The 13,302-nt window shown below is 37.1% G+C and overlaps 1 protein-coding gene across 1 annotated transcript in view; it reads right to left on the reverse strand.

The window, feature by feature from the left end:
• LOC149834054 (MAP3K epsilon protein kinase 1-like) overlaps positions 1–13,302 on the reverse strand; it is a 45,466-nt gene that overhangs the window by 27,496 nt on the left and 4,668 nt on the right. The window contains exons 7-12 of the mRNA XM_090011194.1: positions 12,303–12,404; positions 5,647–5,778; positions 5,333–5,404; positions 5,016–5,122; positions 3,245–3,359; positions 2,382–2,846 (exon numbers count right to left, since the gene is read on the reverse strand). Of these exons, the coding sequence (XP_089867320.1) occupies positions 2,382–2,846; positions 3,245–3,359; positions 5,016–5,122; positions 5,333–5,404; positions 5,647–5,778; positions 12,303–12,404 (993 nt within the window). The remainder of the gene's footprint in view (positions 1–2,381; positions 2,847–3,244; positions 3,360–5,015; positions 5,123–5,332; positions 5,405–5,646; positions 5,779–12,302; positions 12,405–13,302) is intronic.

Below are 13,302 nucleotides of genomic sequence, written 5' to 3' on the forward strand. Positions count from 1 at the left end.
GGAGATGTATATCATAGGATAAAGGTTGGGTGGATGAAATGGAAGAGTGCAACTGGAGTGTTGTGTGATCGTAGAATGCCATTGCAGTTGAAGGGAAAGTTTTATAGGACGACTATTAGGCCCGCTTTACTATATGGTACGGAATGTTGGGGACATCATATTCAAAAAATGAGTGTAGCTGAGATGCGTATGCTGAGATGGATGTGTGGAAATACAATAAAAGATAAGATTCGGAACGAGGAGATACGTAAGAAGGTAGGTGTTGCACCCATTGAAAATAAGATGAGAGAGAATCGTTTACGGTGGTTTGGACATATTCGACGAAGGCCTAATGATGCTCCAGTTAGAATGATGGAGAAATGGGAAAATATATTAGTTAAAAGAGGTCGGGGTAGGCCTAGGAAGACATAGATGGAGGTGATAGGAAAGGATATGAATGCTTTGAACCTCACCGAGGACATGGCATTGGATAGAAATGAATGGAGGAGAAGGATTCATGTGGAAGACCCAGAATGATTTTCTTTGTTGGTTCATATCGCCGACCCCAATTGTTTTGGGATGAAGGCGTAGTTGTTGTTGTTTGTTGTTGTATAGCACTGCCAAAATATACTCGATAATGTAAATGACTGACTTTGACATTTTTGCCTCCACAGACTCCCGTAAAGTTTAAATTTGATATGTTAAATCAAAACCATAATTGCAATCATACATTTCAAACCAAAGTTGCAGGGAGCGGAAGCAGGAAGCAAGGCACTTCTAAAATTTTAGGAAGCGGAAGCACGAAATGTTTTAGAAGCGAACTGGGAATCATCTTGGAAGCAAGAAGAGAAGCGACCTAGGAATCAAACTGGAAGTGAACCAAGATTTAAAGAGGAAACGAAGAAAGAAGTGACATGGATTCGAGTGGGAAGCGAATAGGAATCGAACAAAAAGTGAAAATGTAGTTATATTTTTCCTAATTTACCAAAATATATGATTTATGTTATTATTGACAAAATAAAATATTAATAGATAACATAAAGTTGATCTATTAATCTCAAAACCGAATCATATATGCAATTGCAACCATTTAACAAATGCATCATGTTGCAAGCAATTAATAAATAATACATCAAGAAAAAATCATAATTCATATAACATATTCCATAATCCATACAACAAGCATTAGCATATTATTGGTAGTAAAAGTATAAGTTATAGAAAACTAAAAAAATTGATCAAGAAGAGTACATTTTTCAAGAAATAAATCAAATGACTTGTTATTTGTGGTTGTAAGAGACAAAGAGAGCGAGAGAGACAGTCAGAGAGAGCGATAGAGAGGAGAGATAGTCGGAGCGGGAGCGAGAGTGAGAGTGAGAGACAGTCAGAGAGACAGAGAGAGACGGTCTGAGAGAGTGAGAGGGAGAGGGAGAGGGAGGGAGAGAGTGTGAGAAAGAGGGAGAGGGAGACAAAGAGAGCGAGAGCGAGAGAGAGTGAGAGAGCAAGAGGGAGAGAGAATGAGAAACAGAGAGAGAGAGAGAGAATATATGAGAACATCCATCTTTAGAGGTTGGTGTAGGTTGAGAGAGAGTTGGGAATGAAAACCACAAACCCTACTCGATTTAGGGTTTTTCAAAACATTTTTAATGACCATTTTTCCCGTTTAAAAAGCATTATTTTTGTTGTTTTTTAGGTAAAAACAGTTTATTAAGGGGTAAAACTGTCCAAACCCCAAAATATCAGGAAACGTGATTCCCAACTCTGGGAATTGTGTTTCCCTTAAATGGGAAGCATGCTTCCCAATATTGAGGAAGTGTGCTTCCCCAAGCGTTTTGGAAGCGCCATGTTTCGTGCCTCCAAAACTCATTTCAGGTAAGTGTGCTTCCCCAATGCTAATAGCATTCCTGGTAAGTCTGTTTCAAACCTATTTTGAAACAACAAATAGGGGGAGAACAGCACAGAGCTTAGGCAGAAGGTTAGAAAATTGACTGTACGATTTGGAGAACGGTGACAAAGGTCACAATGGATGGCCTAATCAAAGAGGAAGGCCAGATGGGGCCAGAAAGATCAGAGATGTGATATGCAATGCAGTATAAAAATCTTCCCCAAAAACCAAAGCAAGGGTTTCCATTCCATCCAAGAGAAAGAGGCCGGTGGAATAATAACTTAATGCAGATCAGTTAATCCAACATTCATCCATACCAAAGCAATTCATGAAATACAGAAAAAGGTTTCAACAAATAGATGGCAAGGCAACCAAAAATAATAAAACAGAGAAGACATCACTACTGCACTTAACACTTTTGCTAATCTAACAGGCAAGAAGATGTCCATCCACAAAATAAATCAGTTTCTAGTAAAAGAAGCAAGAACTAATGGAAGAATGACTGAAAAAAAAGTACCTGTTGAGGGCTGTATTCTTGAACATTCTGGTCAAAGCCAACAAAGTCACTATCTTCATGTCTAAAACTTTCATTTCTCTTGGCTTCTCTAAATTTAGCATCACCAGGTGAAGCATTAATCAAATTGTTTTTCTTCCACCCTTTGGGAGAGATTGCTTCCTCATTTAAGGACCTCATGTCAAGCTCCTCAGTAGTGGACAATATTACAGGATCCAGAGAATCAGTCGCATGCAAATGATCTTCAGCAGATAACACCTTATCCGAAGCAGTCCTTTTTAATGACTCTTCATGAAAAGTTAGTGTGAGGTCTTGATCCAAATGCAAGTTTTCCTTAGCCTCGAGATTATCTGACTGGAAATCATTTTCTAAAGGGCTGGGAACACCTTCAATGTGAGCATTATGATCCATATCTGATCCGCCCATTTCAGCTGCCTCAGTTGGCATTAAATCATTCTCAGCATCACCCTAGCAATCAAAAGAGTTAGTTTGACATCCTTCCATACAGAAGGACAATTGGGTACCAAAACTTAGTTCTCTTACAATTAGATATTCAGCTTTTTGCAAAGTCAATATATTCAACAGTTTAAACTGATAGATTGAATGATAATTATTTCCAGCCCATGAGGCTACAGTCATCTGGTAGGGGAAACTTGTGAATGTCACCAAGTTGATGGGAAATACACAGATTCAAAACCCACAGGTGCACATCCCTTGCCGCAAGGCCGAAGCTGGGTGTACTCCCTAGTAGGCAAGGGGGGGCTCGGGTTTTATGCAAATGAACTCGGGGAGCAAGGTGGTTTTCCCCTGGTCTATCCATATTGAAAGAGTTGAAATACGAACGAAAAAACTACATCAAGTCTTACAGATTCCAATTCAGAAGCGCCCACTTTTTGGTTCCCAACAGAGTTGTTTCCAGCACTTCTTTCACCATCTCCAATAGACCTCTCAACCACAGTTGAAACATCTTGAGAAATATTCCTAAAAAACATAGAAGAGTGAAAATTAGTTTTGATTATGATATGAAACTTTTATACCAAGAAAGTTGCATTAAGAGTTCAAATCTTGCAAATTGGCAAATAGGAAGAAGATAAAGTTCTGCAAATTTTCCAGATGGAAGGTGTGTGCCTGTTAAATACTTGTTGGACTCAGATACAACAAAAACAACCACAGAACTGAAGACTATTATTTCAAGAAAACAAAAAAAGGGGGGGAGGGGGCATCATTGATGCTGCAACAAAAGAATTGGCGAATCACTTCCATCAAAATCCAAATCCAAATTATTAAGAAATATATAGTTTTGAGTACTGAGAGAAAAGGTTATCGTGGAAGATAGAAAAACAAGAACATTTCTAAGCCTGCATTCAGAATAAGACAAGCAACATCAAGCTTTTTTGGATAAATAGCTCTAGCATAGGTGTAAACATAGCAGTCAGTCTGAGATTTGTAGTTATACACCCAATAGGGTAGCATTTTGAAAAGAGGAAATGATGATGGATTTGTTATAGGCAATTCCCAAGTAATCAGCTAAAGGCTTAGAAAAATGCGACCAACTAGGCCAATCCCTTAGTTGCCTAGGATGCATTAGTGAGAAGGATGTGCATGATCCCCAGGAAAAACCTAATCCTTGTGGTACTTCTTTTAGAGGGTATTTTTTATAACTCCACCAATTTATGGAAATGCATTTTGAGTTTTAATTTAGGCCCTACCACCAAATTCATACACATTTTTTACTATCCTTTGAAATCAAATAACAGCTTTTAAATTTTTTTATTTTGCTTACCCTGGTAACTTGTTGTCAACTAGGGTCTGTCATTCTCTTTTGCAAGCACTTGTCATTTTTTTTGTCATCTAGAAGATTGATTTCAATTTTTTGATTGATCAGGGGCTCATTTAAAGTATATTAGAAGATGTGTGGTATCTTATCTTGAATTCTATGATGTTATTATACATTTGATTGCATAAGTATCTTCCTTTCCCTTTAGCCTATGTGCTTCACTACTCGCATAGTGCAAGCATCTTTCAGTTGAGTTCCGGGATATGCATGAACACTTCTTATAATTTTATATTTTTCACATTTGTGTTTTATACTAATATTTGTGTATATATTAAAACAGGTGATATGGTGTCAATCATGTGGTACACACCTGTGTTCATAGTCATACATGTGTTTGTCTTGAGGTAAGATGCTAGAGTATACATGAGGAAATACAAGAAGCGCTGAAGTAGATAGTTGTAAACCTCATGAACTTGCACACATCAATCAATATTGCATCTCGTTGTGGCCCTCACGTTAAGGCACAAATCTCATGCACCGAATCATAGTTTTTCACTACAGGGACAAGGACGAGAAGAAGAGATGTATCATACCTTAACATTTATGCTTATTTGCATGCACATATATGTTGGAGATTCCCAAGTCAACAACATTAGAAATTCTTAAATTTGTGCATTCTTAGTTTAAGCATAACATGTGGGTTTTCTTTTTATGTTTAGATTTTTTTAGACACAACAGTGTGGAAGAATTACTGATAAATCTATAAATAACACAAATGACTATTTTACATTCCCTAATGTCTGTTAGCCACAGAAAGAAAACATAAAATCGACTCTCTGATATAAAGCAACAAGAATTACCTAATTATTCCACCAGTTCTCTGGAGAGAAGAATGCAAAGCATGCCTTGAGTTCCTAATCCATGGGTGCATTAGCAATTTCTTTGCATCTGGTCGCTGCATTGCATCCTGAAAAGTGATTTTCATTATCATAGACATGTCTATTGCAAGAGAACCTAATAGAACACATAGAGATACAAAGACTCGTTCCAAAATCATAATCAAAATGTGTAACAATGAAATAATATCTAAAATACTGTGTCTACGCTTTCCAGGTAAATTTTAGAGGAAAAGAAATAAATTGTCTGAGATGTTTTGTATAGGTTAATGTTTTCTCACCTTCCTGAAACACTGAAGCAGAAAATCTGTTATGCCTGGTGACAGGTAATCAGGAATGGGAGGATGCTCGTCCTGCGACACTATAATAAGTCAACTACAAAGCCTAAAACTAAAACAATGGTATGGAAAAGATTTAGGATGTTCTATAAATGGCCAAATGTGTTCAAGAATTAAAAAAAAACAAGGGCAGATCAGGGCTATCTAAGAGTAGAAGTTGGGCGGAGTCCATAATAAGTGAAAAAGAAAAAGCATTTACTACCAAGAAAGAGTCATTAACAATAATCAGCTCTGTTAACAAGTAGTTATGAAGGAACCTGAACAATCCGGAAAAGAGCTGGCATAGGCTGCAAATCATAGTAAGGAGGAACACATGTCAAAAGCTCTATTGTCGTGCAGCCAACACTCCAAATGTCTGATGCAGCACTAACCCCTGACATCTCGATCACCTGAATAAGCAAAACAACCATCAACTTATGTTACGTCCCTTAAGCTGTGGCAACCACAACATACAAATACGATTCTGATTCCTGCAACTGAACAAAGAAAAGACGAAACATAGAATAAAGTATCTAGAGAGCAAACTGTAAGTGATGTCAGGCACAACCTATTCTTCAAAAACAGAGGGAGAAATAAAGATATGAATAAAAGATGAGAAAAATGTTCCAATTTCAGGTTAATGTACATACAAGCATTTTTTTCTTCCTTTTCTTCCCCTTTTTAAGGTAAAAATGAACTTTATTCAAGTACAAGGGAAAATAAAACACAAGTATTACACATAATTGATCATGAACTACATAATGACATCATGAAATTCCAAATAAATTTCTGAAATCCTACAATTACTCCAATAACATGAAATTGGTACGGTTACACAAGTTCGCAACTCGTAGACTATAACTGGAAGACAATTAATTATACAGATAAATATATGTAAACAATAACAAGTAAAAGCAATTAATCTTTTGAAGATGACACCTTATCATCTTGTACATCGCCGTACACATAACTGTTTATTTAATTGACTGATTCTTTCTTCAAAACAAAAATAATGGAGTTAAAATTAAAATTGTTTGAAGCAAAGGGAGGGAAAAATAATTAATATAAAGTACACAAGTCAGTGGCCAGAAGCCGTCGATTGATCAAAAATGAGCACAAGCACGTAAGAAATCACTTTGTTCCCTTGAAGATGGGGAGATGAAAATAAAAGATATGCTTTTCCAGTACCAGGAAGATGGAGAGCATGAAAATGGAAGGAAAGGATTTTCCTTTTGTAAAAGAGAAGTCAGATCTTACAGATTCTGATGCCGGGCAGTCATGTCAAAATGGTGAAACTTAAAGGCAGGTTGTCTGCCTTGATATATTCAGGAATTGCCCGAGTAAGAAAATCATATCCAAAGTTATCAAGTCAAGCTTTGGCGATCGAGGTAAGTTTTGAGTTTGCTAACCACACTTGGCCTTAGAATATCAAGACCACCAATTTCAATAGGCTTTGATTCCATATTCCACAAAACTAATGGTAGGCAACAAGATCTCCCACCTACCCAAAGGAAGTTCCTAACTGCTTCACCAACCTCCTTCCATTTCCTTAGCAACTAAAAAATATAGACATCATATAAATTGGGATACTAGCTAAACGTCCATTAGTAATGTACCTGTCCAGTCAAGTGAAGGTATTTTTCTATCCATAGTTGCAATCTTTTAACCACCTGAACTTCCATATTCTCCCAACGCAATTCTTTGAAGTGTCTGATATGTAATGGCATCAAAAAGTACCTTAATGCAGCTGGCTGGCTTCACAACCAAAGCTACAGCAAGCTCTCTCTTGTATTCATGTCAACAATGAATAGCATTCATTCGTATTTTGCTTGATTAGAAGTTACTTTACATGCCTCGCAAAAGCCATTGAAAAGAGATAAATGTACAAAATTGAATTGAGATTGCTTGTCCAAACAGTGAAACATTGAATAACATTAATTTGCATTTTGCTTGATTAGAAGTTACCTACATGCCTCGCAAAAGCCTCTGAAAAGAATAAAATGTACAAAATGGAATTGAGATTGCTTGTCCAAACAGTAAAATATCATCGGCAAATAGTAGTTGTCATGCTTAGGTATACCAAGCAATGTTGTGAAAAGCATTGAGGCATAGCGAAGCCACCAAAAACTGAGGATGTAAGCCTCAAAAAACAAATTTGAAAACTTTAAAAAAAATATCTAAAAATACAAATAAATAAAAGAATACTTTATTGATGAAGCAACAACCAATAAAAAATAGAATCTCAAATAAATACCAAAAAATGTGAGATTAACATGTAAAAGTAGCATTAATGCAACAACTTGACCTATGTAAGTATCTAAGAAATAAAATATGAGCATTCAATAAAACAAACAATCAATTACAATTACATATAAAAACACAAATAAGGAGGTAGATAATAAAAAGTAAATTAAAATTAAAAAACACTTGAGTCGATGCTTTATATAATCCAATGAATTCAGATTCATACTCAATAAGAATCAACATATATTACACAGGAATTCCAATTAAACATCCACCAGGAATTCCATGTTGAAACAGCAAAGCAAGAGCCAATTTTAAGACTGCTTCATCACCATAATAGAGTTAGTCAGGTTTGACCAAACCCTATATTTTTGCAGGTACATATGTAACAAAATGCCAAAATTTTAACACTTAAAAGCCCCTAATTTAAAGCCCTAAAATCCATTTATCTTCACCAAACACTAACAAAAGGGTCAGCCAACACATTTTTGCATGTATACACAATAGAATGCCAAAAATTTAACAAACACACAAAAGAATGCCAAAATATTCGCACACAAAAGCCCCTAATTTAAAGCCCTAAAATCCATTTATCTTCACCAAACACTACATCAAAAGGATCGGCCAATACATTTTTTCATGCATACATGTAATAGAATGCCAAAAAATTAACGAACACACAAAATCCCCTAATTTAAAGCCCTAGAATCCATTTATCTTCACCAAACAGTACATCAAAAGGATCGGCACACATTTTCACATGCACACATGTAATAGAATACCAAAAAAATTAACGAACACACAAAAGCCCCTGATTTGAAGCAAGGGAGAGTACATGTCACCAGACAGAGAGATGAGAGAGAGACACGAGAGATAGTACTTGTTGAATGAGATGAGAGAGAGACACGAGAGAATCTTCTTCTTCTTCTTAGTTGGATGCAGTAGGAAGTGGGAATGATCAACATTTTCGTCTTGTCCGTTCTAGAGCCGAATTCTTTTGTCACGAATCTCATAGAAGTGGATAAGGGAGAAGTATGTAAATAAGAAAGTATCAGAGATGACATGGGCATATCTGATAGGAGATGCCATGTAGGGTTCAACACAGGAAGATGGCAACACAAGAATGCATCCCAGACTCGGATAACTAGAAACTAATATACTTATAGGGATAGGATGATATGTATAATGCTCCCAAATATATTCCATGTATATGTCTTTTTTTAAGAAGGGTAACGAAGTGCAACAATTTACAGAATCATACACTATGAAAACCAAACCAACAAGTGTGACAATGTTGTAGTTCCAAGATGATCTTTTCACAAAGAGTGCTGGCTTGCCCATCTTTTTGTTGGCAACAAGTTTACTTTAGTTGGTTATGACCTCAGCATTTTTTTCACCTTTACTTTTATAATTTAAGATTAAAGCTATGGTTTGAATATTTTGATGCATTTTAAATTTTTTACTAAACCCTTCCTTGTCTCATTGCTTTTTCAACTATAATTCTACCTAAGCTTGCTGGTGTGGGCCTTATTGTAAGAGTATTATTGCTTGGTGTCAGTGTTGTTAAAAACACGCCTCAAGGCGCAAAAGGAGTGCCTCGCCCCAAGGCAAGGCCCCTTGTGCCTTGACGTGCATCTAAAAAGCATATGAGGCCTGAGGCGTACATGAGGTGTATGCCTCAGGGCGAGGCGCACTTCAACTTGAGGCGTATACCTTTTGCATCTTGGGTCAAATGGGGGTCAAAGCCCCCATTTGGCCCAAATTAGTAGAGAAAGAGAGGGAGGCCCAACCCTAAAACATATAAGGGTCCAAGAAAAAAATTGACACTCCATATCATGTGTCCGACACTTTTGAGTGTCTTAAACACAAAGTGTTCATGTTGAATACTTTGTATCAACCTTGTTTAAACTTATTTTATCTCCATATATTTTATTAGGTCCTAATTCCACGAAAATGAGTAGGCATACCCCATTATTGTACAGAAAGGTCTCTCTCTCTCTCTCTCTCTCTCTCTCTCTCTCTCTCTCTCTCTCTCTTAAATTTGTGGAGTTGAGCTAGTTGGTAAAAATATTCTCTCGTTGTGACCACAGTTGAGCATTGTTCAATCCCATTTAAGAACTAACTCTCCTTTTTCACAATTTTGACGAATTGTCTCGTCTTGTTGTGTTCGGCACCAACACTTGTGTCACTGTCCAAGTAACATAATTGTCGAGTCAACTCCCATGCCATTGGGCATTGAACACTGGATTTTTCTTAGTAAAGAGGAAAGGACAAATAGCTTTTTGGATTAGGAGAGAGGGATCCAAATACTGTGGAATAGCATTTCATTCCATTTGTTACCTCCTATTATTTTCTACTTGTCCCAATCAAGGATCCATTTTTGTTCTATCACCTTCCTATGTTCAACCCTATATAGAATCTCCTATAAGCATGCTCATGTCATCTCCAATACTTTCTTATTTCCACAGTACTTCTTTATCCATTTCTATGAGATTTTATTAGTCCAGTCATCAAAGAAGAAATAGGGCTCTAAGGCGTGCAAAGCTGAGATAACACCTCATTGCCCATATCAAACCATGCCCAATGAATGGGAGTGACTCTTCAAGCATGACCCCCTTTCCATCCAATAATTGGTGTTGTGAAGGATAATCCGCAAAGCAACAAATGGGTCCCATGAAGTGGCAACCCATCATGCTCACCATCGGGCTCTATGAGTTTTTTTTACTAAGAAGAAAGGGCTCTATGGGCACTTAAATAGTTGCTAGTATCAATCTTGTTCATTGCTCTCTTATTGATAGCCTTTTCTAACCAAAGGAGAATAATTGGATAGCCTTTTAAATCAAGAGAGGATGACCAATCGGGTTAAGAATGTTCCATCTAGAGATTTGGAGGTTAGGCCTTTGCTGCAATCCCTCTACAACCGAGCACCTCAGAGAAAGATCTTATCATCAACATACTAACCAAATTCCCCAACTCCTTCAGAGGAACCTCAAAAGGGAGCAACCTCTGCACCCAAACTTTGTGGCAAAAAGATCTTATGATTAGTCAATGCTAACAATTATTCTAAGTCCTATCTACCTTTCCAGCTCCTTTACATATGGATCTGGCATCACCCTCAAACTAGCCTAGCAACAATTGACAATAAAAAAATTGGCTTGGCAATTAGAGATCAACAATAAGTTCATAATATTTACATATACATCAATATTGAAATTAGATTTGTTCCTATAAGTGGCTCAGTCTTGAAGAAACCAAAAAGGGCCTCTATCTGAGTCTAGCATCATCTATGGATCTTCACAGTTAACTTGTGCTGGTTGTAGTGCAGTTTGAGGAGCTGCTTGCTTAACTAAGACTGTCACCTCACTTTTTAGGCCGACAGGATCTTAACAAATCGGCTATTGGGGAAGTGTGGTAAGGGAGGAGAAAGAGATGTCACCGCCTGAACAATACAGCCAAAAGCCAGTTCCAGCTTGTGAAGCAGCAGGATAGGCTATAAATGTGTCATGCGGGCTTGCTTCGCGTAGATGAAACTCACTGTTAGGCTATGCTCATAGTACAGAAAGTGTAGGCTATACTCACAGCAAAGATGCTTATCACCTGTGGATGCATTAAGTCGAAAGGATATGAACTTGTAATCTACTAGACTCATTACATAGGGTGACTCATTCTCACTGTAATAGTAATTATAGTTTTATATATATAGGCAATCCTCCTAACCGTCCATACGGTGTGGACAGTGTTGATTTCTTATGTTGCAAGCCATGTTTGGCAAATCTGACCTCACAGATGTGTTTAGCACATGGTTGCCAGTTGAGGAAGCGGGAGCGTGAAGCGAGGCACTTTCAAAATTTTAGGAAGCGGGAAGTGTGGGACCACTTAGGAGCGAGTCGGGAATCGTCTCGGAAGCGACCTAGGAAGCGAAGCAGAAGCGACCTAGGAAGCGAAGGGGAAGCGAAAAAAATAAAAATACAAAAATACAAAAAAATTGAAAAAAATTGGGGAAGCGAGGGGCAAGCGTGGGGGAAGTGTGCTTCCCATTAAAAGGAAATGTGCTTCCCATTAAAGGGAAGTGTGCTTCCCATTTAAAAGTGGTGCTTCCCCGCATGCTTCGGAAGCGCGATGTTTCGCGCTTCCCCTTTTACCTAGGCGCTTCCGGTAACTCTGGTTTAGCATATTGCATTTGCTAGGAATCGACTATTGATTCATATTTTTTCGATAAAAAAATATGATTTTATATTTATGAATTCCGAATCGTCGATTTTTAAGCCTTATAAAAACCTATTTACATGTCATAATCAAATGATCCAAAGGCCTATTTCTACTAAACAGACCATGTAGATCACATCTTTAAAGTTAGTTTAAAAAAATGTCAAGAGGAACTAATCTCTCTCTCTCTCTCTAGAGACACACACACACATAAGCACCATTAATACAATGGTGGGCAGTTCAAATGTTCCTCAACCGGTTGACAAGTGCCAAAGAACTTATCCCATAAGGAACCACAAACCATGCACCAGATCAGGTCTATTATCTATTCCAAAATCCAGTACGGATCTGTCTGCTGTTGACTATGCAATTATGCCAACTAAGCATATGAAAATTAGTTCTTATATTAATGAAACAAAGATATTAACTTGTCCACAACTGAGAACCTATTTTGTGTCAAATTCCAATACTGAAGGAGATGTACCTCAGGGGCCATCCAGTAAGGAGTTCCAACAACTGAGTGTGTGTTAACATCTGCTTCAGTGAGTTTTGTTGCCACCCCAAAATCAGCAAGTTTAACTAGACCCTGCAGATATATGAACATCAAAGATATTGTACATATACATGAATACAAAGTTGAAAACTCAATTAATAAGCAAAGTAATAGCAAACAATCAATATGGACAACACCACATAAACAAAGCAGCATTTTCTTATGCTAGGATCTAATTGAACGACAAACAAAATGGAGTATGCAGAACATCTGAAAATTGAAGGCAAGGAATTAAAAATTGACTCAAAATAAGATGGATACAAGGGAACAGAAGGATGGCAGGAGATTTGCTAATTGTAGCAATTTTATTTACATGTTTTCTGAATGTAATCAGTGCATTTTAGGTTAAGCAGTATTACATCAGTTCAATATTACATATAGGCTTTGATAACCTCCTGAATTATGGAAAAACATACAAAAGAACAGAACTTTGGCATGTCAGACTGTGAACCAAATTCATATCTGTGACATAATCAATTCATTAGATACATATATTGGTCCAGGATACATATGGAGATATTGAGTCCAACGCTATTATCATGACCAGCTTAAAACATCAAAACATTGATTCTTGCCGATTTACTGTGTTGCAAATAAGACATGCTACACAAGCCACCAAAAGAAATTTCAATCCCATGAAGAAGACCAGAAAAAATACCTAATCATATTCTGCAAGGCATGGATCCAATAAGATAAATAATTGTAGCCCAAAAATTAGACATAAAAGAAATGCTAATATTATATTTCAATTTTGGACAACAATCAGTAAAAAATAGACAATGGATTTCTTGGGAAACCTTTTCATAGAGTAGTAATAACCCAAATTCGAGTTTCACTGCATTCTCACATTAACAGTGATTGTGCATGACTTAAGTGGAAGAACCTAGTTTATGATCCGGTGCATCACATTTTGCCTCAAGCTAGTTGATGA

Source organism: Nuphar pumila, chromosome 6 (assembly GCF_984573655.1).
Source record: "Nuphar pumila chromosome 6, dmNupPumi1.hap1.1, whole genome shotgun sequence".
Classification (NCBI taxonomy): Eukaryota; Viridiplantae; Streptophyta; class Magnoliopsida; order Nymphaeales; family Nymphaeaceae; genus Nuphar; species Nuphar pumila.